The sequence below is a fragment of the Lagopus muta genome, chromosome 13 (genome assembly GCF_023343835.1).
Source record: "Lagopus muta isolate bLagMut1 chromosome 13, bLagMut1 primary, whole genome shotgun sequence".
In the NCBI taxonomy this organism is placed as follows: domain Eukaryota; kingdom Metazoa; phylum Chordata; class Aves; order Galliformes; family Phasianidae; genus Lagopus; species Lagopus muta.
In genome coordinates this window covers 12,962,849-12,984,035 of record NC_064445.1, presented here as the reverse complement: position 1 = coordinate 12,984,035, position 21,187 = coordinate 12,962,849, and the positions used below count along the sequence as shown (strand labels likewise).

General features: G+C 41.3%; 1 protein-coding gene across 1 annotated transcript in view; it reads left to right on the top strand.

Annotated features, from left to right (window-relative positions):
- Positions 1 to 14,570, top strand: part of ALG13 (ALG13 UDP-N-acetylglucosaminyltransferase subunit) — a 47,024-nt gene extending 32,454 nt beyond the window's left edge. The window contains exons 17-30 of the mRNA XM_048959975.1: positions 85 to 185; positions 946 to 1,073; positions 1,778 to 2,015; positions 2,168 to 2,281; positions 2,498 to 2,654; positions 4,445 to 4,580; positions 4,895 to 4,930; positions 5,060 to 5,115; positions 5,735 to 5,797; positions 6,160 to 6,328; positions 7,408 to 7,533; positions 12,059 to 12,099; positions 12,722 to 12,902; positions 13,615 to 14,570. Coding sequence (XP_048815932.1) covers positions 85 to 185; positions 946 to 1,073; positions 1,778 to 2,015; positions 2,168 to 2,281; positions 2,498 to 2,654; positions 4,445 to 4,580; positions 4,895 to 4,930; positions 5,060 to 5,115; positions 5,735 to 5,797; positions 6,160 to 6,328; positions 7,408 to 7,533; positions 12,059 to 12,099; positions 12,722 to 12,902; positions 13,615 to 13,889 — 1,821 coding nt within the window. The 3' untranslated portion in view covers positions 13,890 to 14,570. The remainder of the gene's footprint in view (positions 1 to 84; positions 186 to 945; positions 1,074 to 1,777; positions 2,016 to 2,167; positions 2,282 to 2,497; positions 2,655 to 4,444; positions 4,581 to 4,894; positions 4,931 to 5,059; positions 5,116 to 5,734; positions 5,798 to 6,159; positions 6,329 to 7,407; positions 7,534 to 12,058; positions 12,100 to 12,721; positions 12,903 to 13,614) is intronic.
- The last annotated feature ends 6,617 nt before the right edge of the window (positions 14,571 to 21,187 follow it).

Here is a 21,187-nt window from a genome sequence, read left to right as displayed (position 1 = left end):
GTAGGAACTTTGCCGGTTTGTAGGCAGGATTTGGTCCCCTGATGCTGTTTAGTTTTTTCAGGGCTTCCCTTGTTCTCCCTCCAGGTGCGTCTGGATCCTGGAGGTAAGTATTACAATGCTCATATCCAGGAAGTTGGGCAGGATGGCAACACGGTGACTGTTTTCATTGAGGAGCTGGCAGAAAAGTAAGCAATCTGGTGACAGTTTAATGTCTGAACTTCTTATAGTGGAGTCTGTGCAGTCACAGATGGTTAAGATAGGGTTGTTAAGATACTTTAAGAAGAAAAGAGAAATGAGGCTTTGAAATAATTGTGGCTGCTAGAGGGAGACTTGCTTCTTTGTTGGTTATCACTCTTCAACTAAGATGTTATAGGAAAAATTCACTTGTTTAAAATAGCAAAAATCATTATGATGCTCCATGTGGAGTCTTATTCTTCTCAAGAATCTCTGCAGTTTGGGCATAACTCCTGGATAGCAAATTATTCTCTGCTACCAGTTTCTCTGAAGCTTTTATGTTATAATCCCAGAAAATAATGGATGTTTATGATGAATCTCATCACACTCACCACCTTGCTGTTCAAAGCATTTGCCCTTCTCCAAATCTGCAGTTAGGCTTACCTACATTTTGCAGAAATTCTGTCTCTTTAATTGCTTCCAGATAGACTTCTGAAGGCACACCAATGTAGGGTAAAAGGGCTTGACCTGTGAAGTCAGTAGCATTGGGACTGAATCCTACCTTACGTTTTCTAATGTACAAAATATACAAGTAACAGTAATACGTGCTTCAGAGAACAAGCTTTTTTTTATTCCCCCGAAGCTCCCTGTAGTCAATGATTTTGCCTTTTCCCTATTTTCTTTTTTGTAGTGTTGCTTCAGCATATGTTGCTGTGTTCCTGCACGTAATGTATTCTTGCAGTGCTGCTAACATGAATGTTTTTCATGTAGGCATACCGTTCCTTTGGCAAACCTAAAACCAGTGACACAAGTGGCACCTGTCCTTGCTTGGAATGTGGTTCCCAGCCGAAAAGGAGGAAGCTATCAGAAAGTAGCAGGTGGATACTTCTCAGGAATAGGTTTGTACAAGTTTTCCAGAGGTGTTCCTTCCTTTAGAGAGAGGTAGGATAGGGAAGGACAAATTTTAGCAACATCAGTCTCTAGATGTTGAAAGTAACTTAACTTGGCCTGTGATATAAAATCTAGTTGTGACAAGGACTTCATGTAAACTGATGCTTCAGACAGAAGGTTGAGTTTCCATATGTAAAATAGCAAACCCCTTGAAAATACATAGAAAGGTTCATGTTGCTCAGAATTTTAAGAGTTTTGGCATTTGAGAACTATTTATGAAGATTCGATCTGTGAACCAAAAAGTATATCAGATTTGGCCTTAGAAGAGATGTATGGAAGGATTAGAGTTGTGCTATTGAAGTAAACAGGAATTGTATTTTTTTTGTTTAGAGAATGGTTTTCTGATTGAATAAATGTAGCTTTTATGAAGGTGCTTTAATACTGCAAATACTGGTTTGATCAGTTGAAACTGGGAATGTGTTCATGTGAGCGAGGTGCTTGTATGCAGTTCAGAATGCATGTTAGGCTCTTCAAAATGAGGATATGAAGTTTGTGTGTTTTGGATGCTTCTTCCCTGCCCTGGAATAGGCTGTTGATTCTCTTCGATATATCTAAATAATGACTCTTCTCAAATGATAGAAAGAAAACATAGCTCTAGAGTAAGCTGCTTAAAGTATAAACCTTTGTTTTCTGTCCTTAACTGAAACTGCAGAAATGGATGTGAAAACACGGAAGAGATTGCTTAAGAAAGTTCGTGGAAAGGAGGTCTTTATGACAATGGCTTATAGTAGGGGCCAGCCAGTTCTCCCACCCCGGCTACAGCATGGTGTTCCCTCAGGGCGCTCTCCTCCAGTTCACTGTTCACAGGGTGGTGGAAACATGGCACCTTATGGACCCTATCATCCTCAGAATCCTCCCCAGAGGCATAGCCGTGGATTTGGAATGCCAAGGTATGAAGCCTTATCTGAGGTTACTGCTTGTTCTCTGTTCTTGCTGTGGACTAGTTAGGAGAGAACTTGTGCTATTTAATAGATAACTCTGTAGAAGAGTTCCATCTGAGAGGCACTTCCTGGTAATTGCACCTTTTACCCTTTAAACTTAGGGGATCTGCCCGATTTATAAACAGGCACAACATGGTTGGCCCTCAAATAGCATTCTACCCCAGTCCAGGAAAGAGATGCTATCAGAGCTATGACAGTTTCTCCTGCAGGTCACGGTAAGTGCATACAAACCTCTTTACAGAACATTGAACACTAAAAGAGCTGGGGAGGGTGGTGGAAGAGGGATGTAGAGGGCTGAGTTAACTGTTAATGGCACAGTATTGAACACTGGGATTATTGTGCCTTTCTGAAGAGAGTTAAAATTGAGCAACAAAACTAAGGTGAAAATCCAGATAGCAGTGATTCTTAACCTTTCTTTTTCTTTTTTGAAGTTCATACAGCCGTAGCCGCCGTCAGATGCAGTGTGTGAATAAGGAATGTCAGTATGGGTTTGTACCAGAGAATGGAGAAGAGCCTCAAGGGTCAGAAGAAACAATAACTTTCTATGAAATTGAAGAAGGGGATGAAACTTCTTTTCCTGCTTTAGCAGTAAGTTATGAATGATGAGTATGTTGAAGCTTCTCAAAGCTTTTTAAAAATTATGCATTATAATTAAATATTATTTTTTTCTTGGAATGAGCTTTAGCAGGAGGGGAAGGGAAGGCTGAAATTGGAGATCTTGAAAGCTCTGCTTAAAGCATCTATTTTTCTAAGCTTTTCCTTTCTTTCTCTTGTTCCTCTTTCTGTCCAGCAGCATTTGTTTTGTTTTCTCTTCAGCGTGTTTTAATAAAATTAGGGCTGTATTTTTACTTCCCATGACAATTTGAAAATGAGATTTGGGGGAGAAAAAATTCCTTCCTACAGTCAGTGTCTGTTTGATTGTAAGTATTGTGGGAGGTAGTACTTCAGTTGTTTTGCTGTACTCTTAATTTGTGGTTTGAGTAACTAGTTTCAGAAGCTGTACAGTGATAGCGTAGATTATTCCTAGGAATTCACAGTTGAGATGTTTTGGGCTAACGTTCCTGAAACCATTTTTTCTGCTACAGAGATGGGAGAAAAATCCAAATCTAGCTTCTTTTAAAAACTTCATAGTGTGCTACTTTCATCTTCAATCTAATACATTTTTAAACAGTGAAATCAATCTTGCATTAAGCTTAGATAAAAATTGAAAGTTACACTTGCGTTTACATAGATGAGAGGATGAATCTGCTCAGTGTTTTTTCAGCAGCCTTTGTTTATTCATCTGCCTATTAAATGTGTGATCTTTGCTCTTATTTCTTCCAAGGCTGTCAAGAAGTAGGGGCAATATCTTGTAATGCTCCTTTTTCTTCTCCATTCCCCCTCCCATTAAATCAGGATAGATTTCTAGCTTGTTTTTTTTCCTTCCCATTGCTGAGCTGTATACCTGCGGCCTCCAATGAGTAGTTTTTCATGTTCATTCAGGCACTTTGTTAGTGTCAACGCCTAAGTCTCTTCCCTGCATCTTCTCTGTCTCCTTCACTGAAGGAATTTAACATGTCCTGGGGATAAATGTTTGTTGCAGAAAAATCTGCCATCCTGCTAGAGGCCTGGTGGGAGAATCTTCTGACTCAACACCGATACTTCACTCTTGGAGATCTTATAAGCCTCTTTTTCAGTCTCATAGCTGTCCTATCTTCTGAGGAGAGAGTGAATGTCATAGTCATTACAAAAGAGTGAATCAGTTTCTCTTACTTATGCTTCTCATAATCCTATGTTCCTCCTTCTGAGGACTCTAGATTGTAATTGTCCAGCTAAGGGCTGGCTTTATACAAAGACAGTGTATGTACGAGGCTTTACAGGAGTCATGGGAAACGTGATGAGTGCTGCTCTCTAAATATGACAAGCATGTCTGTGTGGACCCAGCTAGTGCAAACAGTGGGAGCTATGCCAGCTGCCAGCCATGTGCTATTTCTGGATGAACTCATTGGTTGCTGGTGTGGTGGGAGTACCTCAAGGTGAGGAATACTGGAGGTAGAGAGTGGCTGGTAGGGGTCTGCTTCCTTTTTCAGCTTTGGTTGAACCTAGGTCAGAGCTGGCTACATTCTAACTGAGAACATCTTGACCCTGTCATGTAGGACAGCTGTAAGTCTCCAAAAATAACTTTTGCAAAAGATGGTAGGCGGAATGAAAGGTAAAAGAGAAATATGTCCAACTGTTCTACTGGGTGCAGGGTGCAAAGAGATGGATGGAGGGACTGAATTCTAGTAAGCTTTGGTTACAGCAAGTTTGGTTTTCCAGCCTGTTTCTATTTGGCTGTGTGTTAAATATGGAAAGTCTTATACTATTTATAAATGCACACTTCTTATTTTGCTTTTTAGGGCCAGGGTAGCCCTACTGCAATTGTCCACAGTCCAGCAGGTTTTTGGGTAGCTAGAAGAGGCCCCAACTCAGTTCCAGCCAACAAGCAGCCCCTGAATCCCTCAGAGGAGGATGTAGGAGAAACAAGTGAAAATGGTGAGTTCTTAAAGAGTTATCTTTGTCTGAAAAAAAAAAAAGTCACTATTCCATTAAAGCTTGCTAGAACATCACTATTTTGATAACATGGGTTTGTAGCAAGGCAAGCTGCTGTGTGATCTGGCAATAGCAATCTTGATATTGCTGGAATAGCAAAATGGGGAAGAGGATCTTGGATCTTGCTATTTTTCTGTATAAAACAAGATGATATTGAAAGCAGTTCAGTTAATTAATGCAGTGAAATACAATTTTAGTAACTTTGGCTTTAACTTCTGTTTTTCTGGAACCAAAGCTTTCTGTTCTCTCCCTTCTAGGGAAATTTCATGAAGAATATCTGTATGCACCTCCAGGTAAATAAAATGTTAGTCTTTACTGATACTACGTTTGGTGTATGTGATCATTACAACTTTTTAAAAAGGTTCTGAACAATTAGAGATAATGCTGTATTTTTTTTTATTAACTTTGCCTATGTCTTTCAGATCCAGACTGTGAAACAGCAACAGTATTTAGTTCAGCAGAACCTGCAGCAAACTTGGTAAGTGTTTGTCCCTGCCTGTTCAGATTCCTAATCCTTCAGGTATGTGTAACATTCTTCATGGAACCTGTCTTTGGAACCAGGCTTAACATAGTAGGTCAGAAACCGGTTTTGTCACAAAGGATTGATAGTTGTACTTCTGTAGTTCTCCCCCCCCATCTCCTTTCTTTTTAAATGGTGAGGGTTTTTGTTGGAGTCTGTAAGTACATCTAAACTGTACTTTCTATCTTTCCCCTCTGCCAACTGTCTGAGCACTGTTTACTTTTCTTCTTTTTCTGTTCCAGACAGCACTTGCTTTTGCCATGCCTCTCGTCAAGTCATATACTAGTTAGTCTTATTCCACCCATGTGTGATGGAAAATATCTCACCTTTGATAGAACTGGCATTGAATTTTCTTATCTGAAACTAGTCAGTGGCTACCTTTCAAGTTCTCCATTCACCTGCTGAACTACAGTGGGTGTGAAATCCAGTCCTGTGCACATCAGATGAAACTGATCTCTCATGAGTTATGAAAGGAGCTTAGTGTAGTTCATAATTGGAAGATTCTTAGAAATCCAGCATTTCTGGTTTTGTTACTTCTCTGCTTCTAAAATGGAACATTACTTTGGAATCCCTTCAGGAAGAAGGGCCATTGGCTGTGTCACCTCAAGATGGAGTGGCTTCCTACAGCTATCCCCAGAAGGTAACGTGTAGTATGTTACTGTGGTAGCTCTTTGGAGAGATGACTGCTGTGTTTGGTCTCTTTGGGATTTTATTCTTCCTCTCTTACACGGTTTTGTTACAAAGGATATAATCCTCTATAAATAAAGCATAATGGAATGGTGAAAAGATGCATTTGCAGGTTCCTGCAACTTACTGTTATTTTTAGGTTGGCATTTTTCCAGCCAGTTTTTAGAGAAACTTGGATAACTAGCTGTCTTTACAGCTAGAGCTTTCAAAATGCATTTTTGTGAAGTGAGAACTTTTTGAGTCTGTGATGTTTCCATAGCTGTTGTCACAGCGAGTTATAGAGGTAGTGTACTGAATACTCTGACTTTCTTGCAGGTGATGGTGAACTCTGCAGTAATCGCTACCTCCGCAGGTGTCAATGCTGCTCCACCTACAGTCTTCTCCTCAAACTCTGCCTCCACACAAGCCAGTGTTACAACAGCTGTTCCCCCACAAACAGCAATTCAACCTGTTCTTATAACTCCCACTTCTGTAGGGAGGCCAGGTAGAGTGTGCATGCTAAGGCTTTGGTCTTCAGTGGTCTAAGCTTTCAGTTGCCTTCTTCTCTCCTGCTTTGTTTCCACGTATCCAAAACAAATGTGGAAAATTACATGGCAATAAAGTTACACAGCTACTGATGACTCCCATGTTTCCATGCTTTGAAGGGGATGCTTGCCTCTGTTCTTCTTCTGGCAGTCTCTGCTCTGGGGTTGTTTCCCTCACCCCACCTGTCTTTATCCTTCAGCGCCAGGTGTTTCACTAGCAGGTTCCTTTTTAAAGACAAGTTCATGGTTGCTTCTCCCTGTTTTGTATGGTTAATTTCTGGTATGTTGGGCTACTGGTGCAGATGCCAAGGTTTTACTGTATCTTCCACAAGAGTCACGAGTTCAAGCACTGAATCCAGTTCATTTTTGTGAATTGTTTGTCTTAAGAAAAAGACTTCCCTTTTACAAAGAGGATTTTTCTTGGTTTCCGTACCTTTTTGTTTAGCATGAGGGGAAAAAAAAGAAACCCTCCTTCTACTTTTCTATTTGTTTGATTATTTTTTTTCGCACTTGAGAGTTCAGTCGGTGCAGTTTTCTGTAAGCTGTCTACTTGATGACAGCTTTATGAGGAACCTGCTAGTGTTCTAGAGATGTGGGCCACCTAATAAATATTCAACAGAAATTTGTCTACAAACTTCTGCCTGATACTTGAACGTTGCCTTATTTTTGTAGGTTTATTGTGATGCTTTTGATGGCTTAGAGTATTCTGTTCCCTGTTCTAGGACAGATAATTATGTAAGAAAAGCCTGACCTACTTCTAGTATGAAGAACTGATTGAAAAAGAGGCGTTTGTTCTTAACTGAAATACGAAGCTTGAGAACAGACAAACAGCTAAGGCATCTGAAATTGGAACCTTCCTATCTGGTTTTAAAATTTTTTTTGGGCTTCTTTTAATGTGGGAGGGAAGCAATTATTAAAGAGAATTGAAGTTAGTCACTGAGCTGAAAGGAAGGAAGTCCAGGCCTGACTGTGTAACTTACCATTTTCCTTGCTCGAATAAGAAGCCATTGTAAACTTGACTTTTGTTTCCTTCTAATAGTACCAGTTTCTTCACTGCCATTCCCAATTTATTCAGCTCCTCTTCCTCCAGCCAATGAGATGGGAGAAGCTGGTGCCATTCCTCCACCTTACTCTTGCGATCCCAGTGGCAATGATCTGCCTAGAGGTAATGAAGGTGTTTTGTTCTTTCTATTATTGCTGCACTTCAGCACACTTCTGAGTTGTGTTCTTTATGATACTGAACAGAATACCTGTAGTGACAAGAAATGGCTCCCTGCAGCTCAGAGGCAGATAAAAATATTTTGATGCTTATGGTAAAAATTCCTAGTTCTGAATACTAAGTTTGTATCAGGCTCAAACATGATTTACCACAACTTTAGACCACATCCTAAAGATCCAGGTGTCAGTGGAGAGTACAGTGCATGTTCTGTATCTTATCAGCACTGCATGGAATAATTTTTCTGATAACTTGATTTTTTTTTTTTTTTTTTTTTTTTAAATGCATTGAAAGTTCTGGTATTGCACAGTTCAGTGGATATTGTGTGTTGTCCTATATACTATATAGAAAATATATAGTATATACTTCTATATAGAAGTGTTACTCTTAGATGCCATTCTGTATTATCATAAATATGAGTGTAAGGGTTTCTGTTCTGTGAATGCACAGCCTTTCTGTATACTGTCATTGGTTATAACAGCATTTTTTTAAGGTGGGTTTTTGCTCCCAAGCAACAAGCATGGAAGGACCAATGCAGTAGCCATAGCACTCAAAATTGGCTTTCAACTTTGTCAGCTGAACTTGAGTTTCGTTTCTGAAGTGGTGGTCTTTAATCAGCTGGCACTTTCTGCTTAATACCTGCATGCTGTGCAGAGTTGCATCAGGCAGCATAGCTTGGTAAACAGTGCAGCAGCAGTGCTTGATTTGGGAGTTTATTAATATAGCCCCTTGTTCTGTCATTGCGGCTTTCAGGACACAAATTGGGCCTAGAGTTTGCAGAATTCTGTTTAATAACCTAAAGATCAAGCCATCTGCTGTTCTCGACTGTGAGTTAAGTGCCTCAGCTATAAGAATGACAGTGCTGCTTATTGTTATGCTATGTATCTTGCTTTGCTCTAGGTAGGAATGCTCTGAGGCCCAAGTGTGCCACTATCACATCGCTGCACACATCTCAAAAGGCAGATAAAGCTATTGTGATGCACTGTCTCAGCTGATAAAGAATTTCATGGCTGTATGTAGTTTTGGGCAGCTGTAGAAAATCTTTCTTCCCTGAGCATGTCCCCATGCTCAGCCCTCTGATGGTGCACTGGCTCAAACTGCCCTAAGGAGTAAAATTTAGAAGAACTGTAAAAGCACATTTGGTTACTCAGTCTGCTTATTGTGATAGGAAGGTTCATTTGGTCATAATGTCGTACTCAGGCTGGAGCACAGATGCTCTGGATAAGTGCTGGTGTTCAGTCATGGCTTACCTGTGTTGCAGCTGCAGCGAATACAACAGCTTCAGCTGTCGCTGCCTCCTTTGGCAGGTAGCACACGGGCTGTTTTTGGCAGTACTGAGGCCAAGCTAAAGATGAGCTGTAGCCTGTACTTGAGAGCAGCAGTGCAGAACTGTCAGCTTGTGTTTGTTGTTCTTGCACTGGGTCTATCTCTGCGCATTGGCCGAAAAACATGTTTTTTATGTATTCCTCTCATAAGACTGGGTTTGAATGTCTGTGTGTGTTTCTGTAGCCATCTAGAGAGACAGAGAGGCTGCTGTGACTTTTATCAAAGGCTTACCTTTAGCTGGAATACCTGAATCTCCCACTTTCTCTTCTGCTAATATGGACAAGTAGCCTTTCATTTAGGGTTGAACAAGGAAAAGAACTGTCTGCATAACTATAGGGTCTGTAAAATCCATTTCTTTTTCCACCATTTTGAATGCTACAGTTTCACTCTAGCTATCTGACTCGATTTCTTCACCATCATCACCCTGGAAAAACAAAACAAAAACAGCATGCTTTTGGAACTGGCTGTATTTTAGATGTATGGCAGTTCTGAGTTCTACTGCTTCAGAATAGAAAGCTTCTTACTTTTATTCTGAAATCTATTTGAAGGTGGAGCATCAAATACTTCAGTAATGCAAATTGTCTTCATGCTCAATTCAGCATACTGCCATTTGAAGTAGTTTCATTGTCCCTGTGTGGAAGTCGCATGAAAGTACTAATCCTAGAGGGCTAATCTTAGATAATATAAAGAGCTACTGTTTATATCTACAGTTCAGATAGCTGCATATGCTGGATTGTAAAGCAGCTTTGGGCCAGAACATTAAGGATTCTTTCAGTTGCATTTACCATGTAACATGTTTATTTTGCCAGCCGCTGATCTGGAAGTAAGCAGGATGCAAAAACTTCATGGCATGACTGCTCAAGGTCTTCTCTTAGAGGCATTGCTGATGTGTTTTGCAATAACTCCTTTGCTGGTATTCTCAATTGCTGTTTTTTAATCTTGAGTATTTGACTTCCTGCTTCCCTACTGCAGCAGTACCACTGGAGATTATTTTATATACACATCAGAGTTAATTGTCTTCCGCTTCAGTTAAATGCCTTTTACTGAGGCTTTCAGCACTTGGGAGAATTGGGTGTTAAGTATGCTGACAAGAATCTGCAGTGGATGTGGATTAATAATCTCTTCAGACCCTTGCCTGCACCTCTTCAGCTCTCTTATCATCATATTGGCCATGTCCTTCTGGGGACAGGCTCCAATGTTTTTTTTTCTCCCCAGGATTTTATGGTTAGTAGCTAATTGGAAATTGCATGTAGCGTTTTTCCTTTTCTACAAGGAGACGCTGAGTGTCACTGCAGTGTCACTGCATAATCTTTAGGCTGAGAAATCCAGCAGTTTTGGAGTAGGGCATGTTAAAGTGTTTGTGTATATTTGTGTATACTTGAGAGTTCTGTGCAGTTTGCTTGAAAAAACAAAAAAAAAAACCTGTATGACTGGTATTTGGCCTGGCATGGTTTGAAATCTGACTTTAACAGGCTGAAGTCATAGACTGGTGAGGAAGACGGTGCCTTAGTGTTCATTGATACAGCTGTATCCCAATTCCCAGAGTTGCTGGAATATTTTTAGTGACATTTAGGGCTTGTGAAATAGCTTCTATTAACACAGTGACCTTAGGTATCTTACTCTCATCTGCTCCCTCGCGTTTGAAACAGCTGCGTAGGCTGCTTGCTGTTCTGGAGACTGCTCCTTTCCTGTGGCAGCATTCAGGATTGATCTGAGCTACTCAACTGAAAAGCAGACTTTGTCCTCATGCACCCTAAGATTAAATTTTATCAGTAGTTGATGTGATCTTCATATTTTCATGCCATGGTGGTGAACTTCTTCTGGCTTAGCTGTTATTTCACATGGTAGTTTTGTTATACTGAAGACTGACTTGACTTCTAGACATCTGAAAGAGGAATATAGATGAAAAACTGGTCCCCTACTGTAGTGGCTTCTGTTGCAGAACTCTCCAGACATCAGTATTTCCTGTATTAGTTTGTCACCTCAGTCTCCCAGCTCCTCCTTTGTACTGTTATCTCTGTTATGAAGCAGCTGTTTCATTCAGTTCTTAGGCTTGTTTTGCATATATTTGCATAATCAATTGAAAAACAAAATCAGATTAAAAAAATCATTTTTCCAAGGTAGATGCAGCTTCAGCTAGATACTAAGAAGCTGACATTTGTGTGAGCCTTCCAGTTATTTTTAATATTTAACTGGTTAATGTCAGAGCCAAATCAGCAGCACTTTTGAGCATAAGCTGTTAGCTGTTTTTGGCAAATGCACACACAGATCCTTCCTTGCATTTAAGTAGATTGTGCCCTGATGTGTCCAATATGCTGAACAGTGAAAGAGTTGAGAATTGGCAAAAGAGGAACCAGTCCTCATTCATTTCAAAATAGGGATTTGCATTTCCCATTCTATTCCTGTTTGCAGCAGACAACAATATTCAGTACTAGAGAAGAGCAGGGCTATGAAAGCATGCGTGTGCAGTAGCTGAATAGCAAGCAGGAAAGCCATGTGGAGGCTCTAGTTGAGGGAAGAACAGAGGTGGTAAGAAATCAGCAACACTTCCAGAGTTCCCTTATAACCCACAGTTGAAATCCTTACTGGCTTGCTTATCTCAAGTCGTTCTGCTTTGCTGCTTTGATTTATTCAGGTCCTCTCAGTACTGAATGAGACCTAACCTGTTGCTGTGGAACAGGTGACTGTCCTTCCTGAGCCTTTAAAACAAGTCTTTGTTAAAGACTGAGAAACGAGTTTCTTATGCACTGTTCTGGAACTGCATCATGGGTTTAAAACATGCTTGCTTTTCTGCTTTCACTGGCAAACCTGGAAGGTTTTAAACAGCTTCACTCTTCTGGGACTGTTAAGACTTTGAAAATCATATTATGCTTGGCAACTCTTTTTAAAGTTCCTCTAAGCTGCTGGGATTGCTGGGAGCAAGTTCTCCAGTATACTAAACAGACATCTAACTGGATTAGCTTAAAGGTGCAGTATTTATAGCAACCAGTTAAACTCAATATATACTTTTTACTCTTAAAACATTGAAGAAAAAATAATGCTAGAATAGTTACTGAAGTGACTTAAAATATTCTCGATGTATGTAGAATTCTTTATGCTCATCAGTTTATGCTCATCCACTCTTTAATGCCGTATCCTTTAATTTCAGATACAAAGGTCTTGCAGTATTATTTTAATCTGGGATTGCAAGTAAGTGCTTTTAAAGTGAGTACAGCAAATTGCCTGTAAAAACTGCTGCTTTTCTTGACAGATGTACTGATGTATTTAAGACTTCCAGGTGTGCTAAATGTGCATACTGTGTAGCTGACGATCATTACAAATAAGCTTGGTTGGAGGTGTTCTAACTCAAATGGTTTGAGTCCTCTGGGGCGTGCATGGCTCCGACCAGTTAGCACCATTTCTCTGTCTGGGAACCATTGCTCTCCTAAGGAGCACTGTATGCAACAGTTGTCTGTGCACCAGCAGTTATAGGTGACTCTGGAACTCTGAGAAGTAAAAGCACTATGCCAGATTCTTCAACTAAAGAAACGGAAAAATCTTGAATACAACAAAGTTGATTATAGAGAATCAGAACTCCCTCTTAAGAAACAAAGCAGGATAGAACTGAGTTGGTAGTTAGAGCTATTGCAGCAAATTTTCTGACAGTCTGTGTTCTTTTTTTTTCTCCTTCGTATGTAACATCATCCTACAGTAGCAGAAGGGAAAAATGCACATATTACTACTCTTTGATATGAAACAACTGGTGGTTTGGAGGAAGGATGGAGACTGTGGTTGTATGCCTGACCTTGTTTTCTCGTTTTTCTCCTCAAAGTACTATCACCAGAGTTACTGGCATTCCATGGTCTATGTACAGCCAGTGCCACCAGCATCATCTGTGGAGGCTTATCCAGCATATGCTGAGCCAGCTCATGTCCTGGATCAGTCAGTACCTCAGCTCTATGATGCTGGGCGAGCTGAGGTCCATCAGGTTCCCCTCGATGCGCCTACAAATGGTTAGTATTTGACTATAAGACCACATACAGAAACTGTGAATAGTGAGGTTATGGCTTTCAGAGTATGGCTGCTCCACAGGAGTTGCTTTCTTACATCTTTATAGTATAGGAAGCATGGGTCATAGTGCAGACATTATAATGAGTTATTGTAAGTTCCTTAAAATAATGCTAGAGCCACTTTTGTAGGCACTGATGCCAAGGGCTTTCTAAAACCATGAAAAGTAAGAAGTAGTCCTTTCTAGGTTTGTACTCAGTGAACTAATTTTTAGTTGGGGGAACTTAGGCTGAAATTATGTTGAAGGTATATCTTCTTGCTCATTGATAAGCTAATAATTATGATATCAAAATAATGCCTGTTTTTAAAGTAAAAGAGACAACTCAGTTTTGGCAAGCCCTGAGCATTGCTACTTTCTGCAGACACTGCACACCTTAGCTTTAAGCTCTGTGTGGAAAGCTACAGCAAAACTTAGTGTCACGTGGCTGTGCAAGCAGCTTGTAGATAGACTTGGCAGTAATGAAGAAAAAGATGTCAGGAAGGTCAGATGCCTGCCTCGACAAAATCTGAGGAATGTGGTGAATGATCAGTGTTGGGAAGGAGCGCATTTAACGGCGCTGCTGCTCAGGTGTATGCAGGCTTAATGCTGATAATACTTCAGCCTGTTCATCAGGCGCAGTTCTGCTGCGTAAATATATGTATTCTTTTCTTTCCAAGGTAACTTCCAAAACACAGAGCCTCCAGCCCTGTCCCATGGCATGGTGTATTACCCAGTGGTGGCAGACCCCTACAACCAGCCATCTGCTCCAGGGTTTGACTCTTGCATCTCTCTAGTACCTGCCTATCACTGTATTGGCTCGTGGCATTCATTAAATCCCCCATATGGAAATTCTCCACGAGTTCCTAACGCTGTAAGTTCTGGACAGCTGCACCAAGTCAGCTATGTTGCCTCTCCTAACCCTGCAACGCATTATGTGCATCAAGGAATGTAAGTCCAGGAGGGTGTGAGCTCATTTCTTGCACTTAGTTTTTCTCATGTCTTTTTCCATGAACTTACATTGTTTTGTAAGTCTTTGTCTCAGTGGGCTGGGGTGACTGATTAAATTGTGTTCGATTCCACGTTTCTTTCCAGGTTTATGCTAATGATAATCAGCTTGACAGGATGAAGTTTTGGTAGTTCATCTAAGGCAGCATAGGAGAGGCGTATATGTAAACTGTAGCACAGGGGAACACAATGTGTGTGTTAGACTACATAAAAAAATGTGTAAAAACATACTGTCACTAAGGGAAAATTGCATTACGTACCGTGTGAGTGGGTACACTGTAACACTTGAACACGTGGTTCTTGTACAAGCACAGCTGCCGTTACAACCACAGCAAAAAATTGGGTGCAGAGTTTGTTAGAGGACAGAATTGCTGGAAATAAGTTGGTGTTCTCAGATTTCACAAAACAAAACTTTGTTTGCCGTTGGTGATCACATATTTATAATATGTGATTTTGTTCTGTGTTGGCTTCATGTCTCTTAAAAATGTAAGATACTGCTTCAACCTGTTCTACTGTATATCAGTGTGTTTGTAAGATACGTTTTGTGAAAGCTGTTGCACGAGTGGTGGTAGTTCTGGTGTCTGATTTGCACTGATAGCGCAAAATAAAAGCATCTAACCTGTGGAAATCTGTGGTTGTTCATTACCAGCACTTTATGTTCATGGGACTAAGTTACACAGCAGACAGCATTGAAGAAGTACTGTCTTGTTTGTTTCCTGCCTCCAGTGGGAAAGCATGGGCTTTTTCAGCATGAGACCACAGTAGCTCTAGCTGTTTCTGTACTCCATAGAACCTTGCACTGCATGTGCAGAATTATCATGTGGTGGCTGCCAGCTGGAGCCTGCTCACAGCCAAGGACAGGGTGGTGGCATAGCCCTGTTCTAGGGGTAATGAGCAAGGGCACAGGTACAGGTTAGGAGAGCTTGGTACCAGGGTCCCAGAAAAAGAGCAAAGTAATCTGTTTTCTAAGGCTTGGTTTTTGTTTTTGTTTTTTTTCCACATGAATTCAACCTTTGGGTGTTGGAGCTGCCTTCCGAAACTCACGGCTGCCAGATTTTGTAGGGAACTGGAGTTATCATAATTGAAACACAGCCTGCATGGGGGACATATGGTGCAGATAAGGAGGTGCTGTCAGTAGCTTCAGAAAGTGGCACAGTTGTTATTTGGTGAAGTTGAAAGTAATTGTGTGTGCCCCTGAATTTATACAGCTGAGCGGGGATGAAAAGAGGAGTGACTGTGCTAAACAGAGGGAGGGGAGTATGCTTCCATCAGTATACCTGTTAAATAAACATGGGATTGGACCAAAAACAGCAGGAGAAAGTTGCTCCTTATGAGTCTTTATAGGCTAGAATAAAACTGTGATGTTTTTTGCCCCTCTGTTAATAAAAGTGGTTATTTACTACTTTTGGCTAGGAGGTTGTATGCTTGCCTTCTAGTTTGTTTCTTCAGATCTCCAATTACTGCTGTACATTTAACTTGGGGGTTTAATAAAACTCTTTGAGTTGGAGGCGCCAGAGGGAAAATCAAGGTGTGAATGGAAATGATCCCTGATTAGCTGATACCATTTTGACCTGCTGTACTGCTTGGAAAAGATTCCCCAAAGGAACTGGAGATCATTAGGACTTCAGCCTCAGCATTTCTGCCTTTTTGAAAGAGAGCTCTTAACTTAAACAGGCCTTTATGAGAAACAGGGAACAATGCCACAAGTTTTGTTAAAACTTCCTCCAAAAAATAATTCACTAGGTAACCTCTAAAGGGAATCTACAAACCATGTGACTAACTTTATGCACCTGAAGATTGAACAGATTTCAGAAGTGCAGTCTCCATCATGAAGTCATCAAATGTTTCCACTTCAGTCTTGAGTGCCATCATCTGTCACATCAAACAGTTGCTGTTAGCACTGGAGTGAATCTCTCCACTTGAGCTGTGAATAATGCCTCTTTCCTTCTACTGTCAGTGAGACAGCCTTGCTTTTTTTCAGTGCAAATGGTTATTGTAGCTGGAAGTTATGTTTTATCTTTCTTTCTATTTGTCTCCAGGAGTCAACTTCTTTTTTTTCCCTCTTAGAAATACAGACCAACGATTGTGGAAGGGAGTCAAGTTTTTCTCTCTTCTCACTTATAGCACCTGGATTTTTGTTAGTTGCATTAGTGACCCTGTTAATCACCTCAATTGATGTATATTTAAAAAGAAATACCACTGCAATTTTTACACTTGTAATCTGCGTCTGCTGAACTTGCTGGTGGATCTGATACAAACAGATACAAGCAGGCATCTCAGCTGTGATGTTTTTATCAGGGCTGTTGAGGCTCAGAAGCAATTCTTTAAGGCGGCATGCAGGGGTTGTGGAGCAGTTAATGTGCTGGAGCAGGTTCATCCCTGCCCTCTGTAGGGTAGAAAATGTTGCTGCTGTATTACAGCATAAAGCTGTAATGTTAAAAATACACTGAAATAAGGGAGGGTCTAAGAGTTGCTGCTGTTGGAGTAGTGGTTTTGAGGACCTAGGCTTCACTGGGACCATGTGAAGGTGTGAATAGCAAGATCGGGGCTTAGGATTTTTTTTTTTTCTGTGAGGAGCCTGGTGTCTGATGATGGTCCAAACTCCTCATCTTTGGTTCAGTTACACATCAGAACCAGACCAACACTGTTTTGTGCCTGGCTGCATTGGGCATGAGCAGGGGAGTATGGTTTGCAGCCACATGCATATTTTAGCATTTATTTGAGTGGAGGTATAAAATTTTTGAGTATTGATTTCTGATTGGAACAATAATTTCCTTCAGATTGATTTTTTTTTTTTTTTCCTCTCCTCTTTTGGTTTCTTGTTCTATGTTACACAATAATGAATTCTTTAAGTAGATTTGATCCTGAAATGCGTTGGTGTCGTGTATTTTTATTTTTTGGTGGCTGGATTTTCAGCTTGTGAAAGGGAAAAGGTTTGTGCTGCCAAGCCTGTGCCAGTTATGCTTGCCGCCTCCTTTTCCACACCACATTTCTCTGCATGAAAGGCAGCAGCTCGGAGTGGATTATCACCTGAAGGCTGTGGGAAGGAGCCCTGGCACAGAGCACTCCTGGCAGTGCAGGATGAAGTAGGCAGTGATACGCTGTAGTTTTCAGGTGTGGACTTTGTGTTTTTAAGTATTCCACCCTCTTCTAAGCTGCTACAAACCTTTCTGCCCTTAGAGCAGGCTCTTATCCAGCTGTTTGTCTGCAGATCTGCCAGTGCCAGAGCACACGTCCATTCCTGAGCACCATGCAATGATGGCATGCTGCAGCCTGTGCTGGCTGAGGGGTGCTGGGCCATCCGGCTCCCTGCAGGCAGTGAGCTGCTCCTCTGCTTGTTAACATTCTGTACAGCGCTGCTGTGTGCTGGAGGCACAAGTCTCTGGAGTTTGTTGAATTGTAAAATCCATCTGTTATTGAAGGTAATTATTACAAATGCTGTAGAGACTAATCTTGCTGATTCTGCCTGCCGGCAGCATTGTCCTGCAGGGCTGTGCTGGCTGCTGTTCCCGTGCTGTTTTTCCCCATGGCTGTGCAAGAGTACCAAACCGACTCCTGTGGCTGTTGCTTTTCCAGCTCAGTTGTTTTATTTTAGCCTCTCTTTCTCTCTGCAGTGGTGCTGGAAACCCTTCTCGTTTATCAAATCACACTGTCAAAGGCTGCATGATGCGTGGGAGGTGCTCAAATCTTAAATCCGGACCCCCAGTTCAAAGTGCCTGCCCTTATGAGGGAGGAAGGCAAAGCTCTCAAATTAGAACTTTATGGCTTTGAAACAAGATCAGAATTTAAATGTTTCAAGGCAGAGCTCCTGCTGGTCGAGTCACTGCCACTCACAGCAATCTAGCACAGAGCAGTCCAGCCAGCATGAGCCATAGACGATGGGCACTGCTCACAGCAATTCAGTCATTGCCACAAGCGTGCTGATCTGCAGCACCAGGAACGTGTGTCTGAGCCCTAGCAGGGTGTTTTTACAGATTGAACTCATTTATGGTGTTCCATGTATTCCTTCTGCTGAACATTGCCTTCGCTGGAGCAGGTGAGCACTCTGCCACCAGCGTACCACGAGGTTAACAGCAAGGTAAGAGCCACACATGGCTGTGACAGCTGCTTGACATCGCTGTGTTATGGAAAATGGTCCCAAGAGAAAGCGGTGCATCCTGCGAAGATGAAATTAGTGGACCTTCTAACTCCCTCTGCCCCTCTCCTTTAGGTATTTTTCCTGTTTTCTACCCTGCCTGTTGACATTCAAATTTCAAACTGTGGTTTCAGACTGCTTTTTAAACCAGTTTGTTTTGTATTTTTCAGAGTTGAAAGCAAAAATGTTTAATATTTATGGTGATTACTTGAGCACATGATTTGTGTTTTCAGGAAGTGCAGTAAGAGGAGATGGATTATACTGCAAAACTCCTTCTGTCTCAGCCCACTTCTCTCCCTCCCTGCTCCAACCTGGTGTTCTCTGCTGCAGTGCATCCTTCTATCCCTGTAGTCACTGTACAACGGAAGGTGTTTTCAGATGCAGTTTCTGTTCCTGAGGTAGAGAGCACAACAATTCAGGGTGCCTCAACTTTGAAATTCCTGGTTTTATGGTCGGAGTAAGAAATATGCACATCAAACTCTAAAAGAAAACAAAACCCAACAGTAATAATAAAATAAAATTGCAGCCTTCTCACATCCTTGGTGTGTTTACAACTCTGTAGCTGAGGACCGCTGCAGTCCTGGGCCTCGCTGCAGGTCTCACAGTGGGCTGTCTGTTCCCATGTGGGGCCACGTTGCCCAAATTGTGCCAGGATCATCTGCATTTCAAGGAGAGGGGCACTGCCCTTGTGTAACTTCAGAAAACTCCCATTCTTCTGGAGGTATGACCAGGGGCTCCTGGTGGCTGATGGAAACCTTCAGAACTTCAACAGCGTGCCTCCGGTGCCTTGATGAGATCTGCGTGGAGGGCTGCTTCACATGAGCAAATTAAGTTAACGTGGTTGGGTTGTTGCTTAATGACTCTTTCACGCTATTAGCTATATTGCTGCGTATTCCAAAGTGGATGATGTAGTTATGCTGGTCAAAGAATATCTTTAGGGAGCAAATTAAAATGGAAAGATATGTTGGACTCCTTTGTACTGCAGTAATTGCATTCATGTGGTACATTATGTTTACCAACGCTCAGTGTGGATTTGCTGCTTTCTGTTGCAGAGAAGATGTAATGATTGGGATTTTTTCAACTTGTGCACAGTCAGGTGTGGCTCAGCTGCTGCCCAGGAACACTTGCTCAGATCTGGCTGATTGACTTCGCTGCAGGTAAGCAGGGCTGCACCGTGTCTCTTCAAACACCAGCATAAATCTATACAGATATGGAGCCCTGCAGTGCTCCTTGAGGAGGCTTCCAGTGCAGAAGGTGGTAGAAATTACTGAATGTCATCTGCTTTGCTGTTCATAAATGTTTATTATCAATAGGTAGCTGGAAATGTTACATCCGAAAAGGTAGAAACACCTTGAATTTCAATAGGCTTACATTTTTGGGAAAAAAAGATTAAACGCTTTTTTTTTTTCCTTCAGTTTACATTTAAGCTAAAAATACACATAAAATAAATAATTTTATTTATTATATACATTGTTTCATTTTTACATGTTACACGAGGGAATGACATGGGATCTTCACTATGGACAGAAAAGGTGCAAGTAGAAAAGTACGTAAAATGGAGCGTTTGTTTTTGCTTTTTGCTCTGCCCTCTCCATCTCCCCCTCTCTCGGGGTGGCTGCTACCACCTAATGGATAAATGCTGAGGTCCCCGCTGTGTCTCTATTAAATACACAAAATTCTCTCTACATCTAAAAGCTCTGTTGCCTGGAAAAGGCCATTTGATTTCTGACCAAAATTAAACAGAAGAAGAAAATCCTCACTTTTTTTTTTTATCCCATGAAATAAAACACATCTTCAACTATGATCTGCCATGAAGCTGTTTCTGGGATAGCTTTCTCATGAAGATTTAATTTGATATTAAAACTGGATTGATTTGAAACAAAACACCCACAACCATTTCCAGTGTAAGCCCAGTTCTCCAGGGCTTCCTGAATAGAAAATTGAGTACTTACACATCTGCAACCACCCTTTGCTTCTCGAGGATCCCTAGCTCTCTAGTTTCCAGACCCACCTTACAAACACATTCAGTAGTTTTTAAATAAAACTGTACAATACCTCAAAAATAGCTACACCAAAAGCGCCCCTTTGCTCAAAAGCAACTATTTATAGTCAAAAGGCATTTCATTCTGTTGGCGAAAGGTATCACAGTGTTCTGTTAGCTCACGTGCTAATGGCCAGCTCCTTGGCTGCTCACATCTCAGTCTGAGTGCATTGTTTCTTCTGGCTTAGACTCACTACTGATGGAAATGCTTTAAATGGGAGGGGAAGAAATCCCCAGAGGAAAGAAACAAGCCATGCTGAAGGAGGACATGCCAGCCAGCAGGGTGGGCAGTGCTGTTCTCCATAGTTGGTGAGCTGTAGGTTGAGAAGGGTCTGTGTGTAAAGAAAGAATGGAATGGTCAGGTTGGCCTCACAGTAGTGGGCGATGGGAGCTAGGTGGGGGCTTCTGTTGTTGGTTTTGGGTTTTGCTTTGCATGCCTTATAAAAGCAGAGCAGGTAGAAGAGTTTCCCTGAAACATAACATGCTGTCATACATTCAAAAGATGTTTTTGCCTTTTAAATACACTTCTCTTAGATAAAGCATATTCTCTTTTAAGAGTCATTCTTGATCATCAGTTTACTCCAGAGCAGCAGTTATTCTGGATGGAGGGAATTATGTGAATAATATATAAATGACTTGTTTGTACAAGTGTAATGGTCTGAAACAGGGAAAGCAGTGTAAAAATTAAATGCAATTGAATCATAAATGGTTTGAAAATACATTAACGTGGCCAGCCCAGAGTGCCTCCCACTGCCTCCAGAAACTCAGTCAGGGATTGATTTTATACTTGTGAAGTTTCAAGTTACACGTTCCCTGAAAACTGCAGATTATTTTGGTGACACTTTAATTTAGATGACACTCTAGTGGGTTGATTTACTATTCCCTGTAGTCTTACTGATTTCAATTAATTTTCCCTTTGCATGAATGGAAATCACTGATGCTTCTGGCACACCTGGGCAGCTGCAGCTAAGCTGCTGCAGAGGGGGACAGCGACTTCCAGTGCATCCACCCCAAGGGCAGCTCCAGAGAGTCACTGGGTAAGTAACAGTTTTCGTTTGTTCTGGGCAGC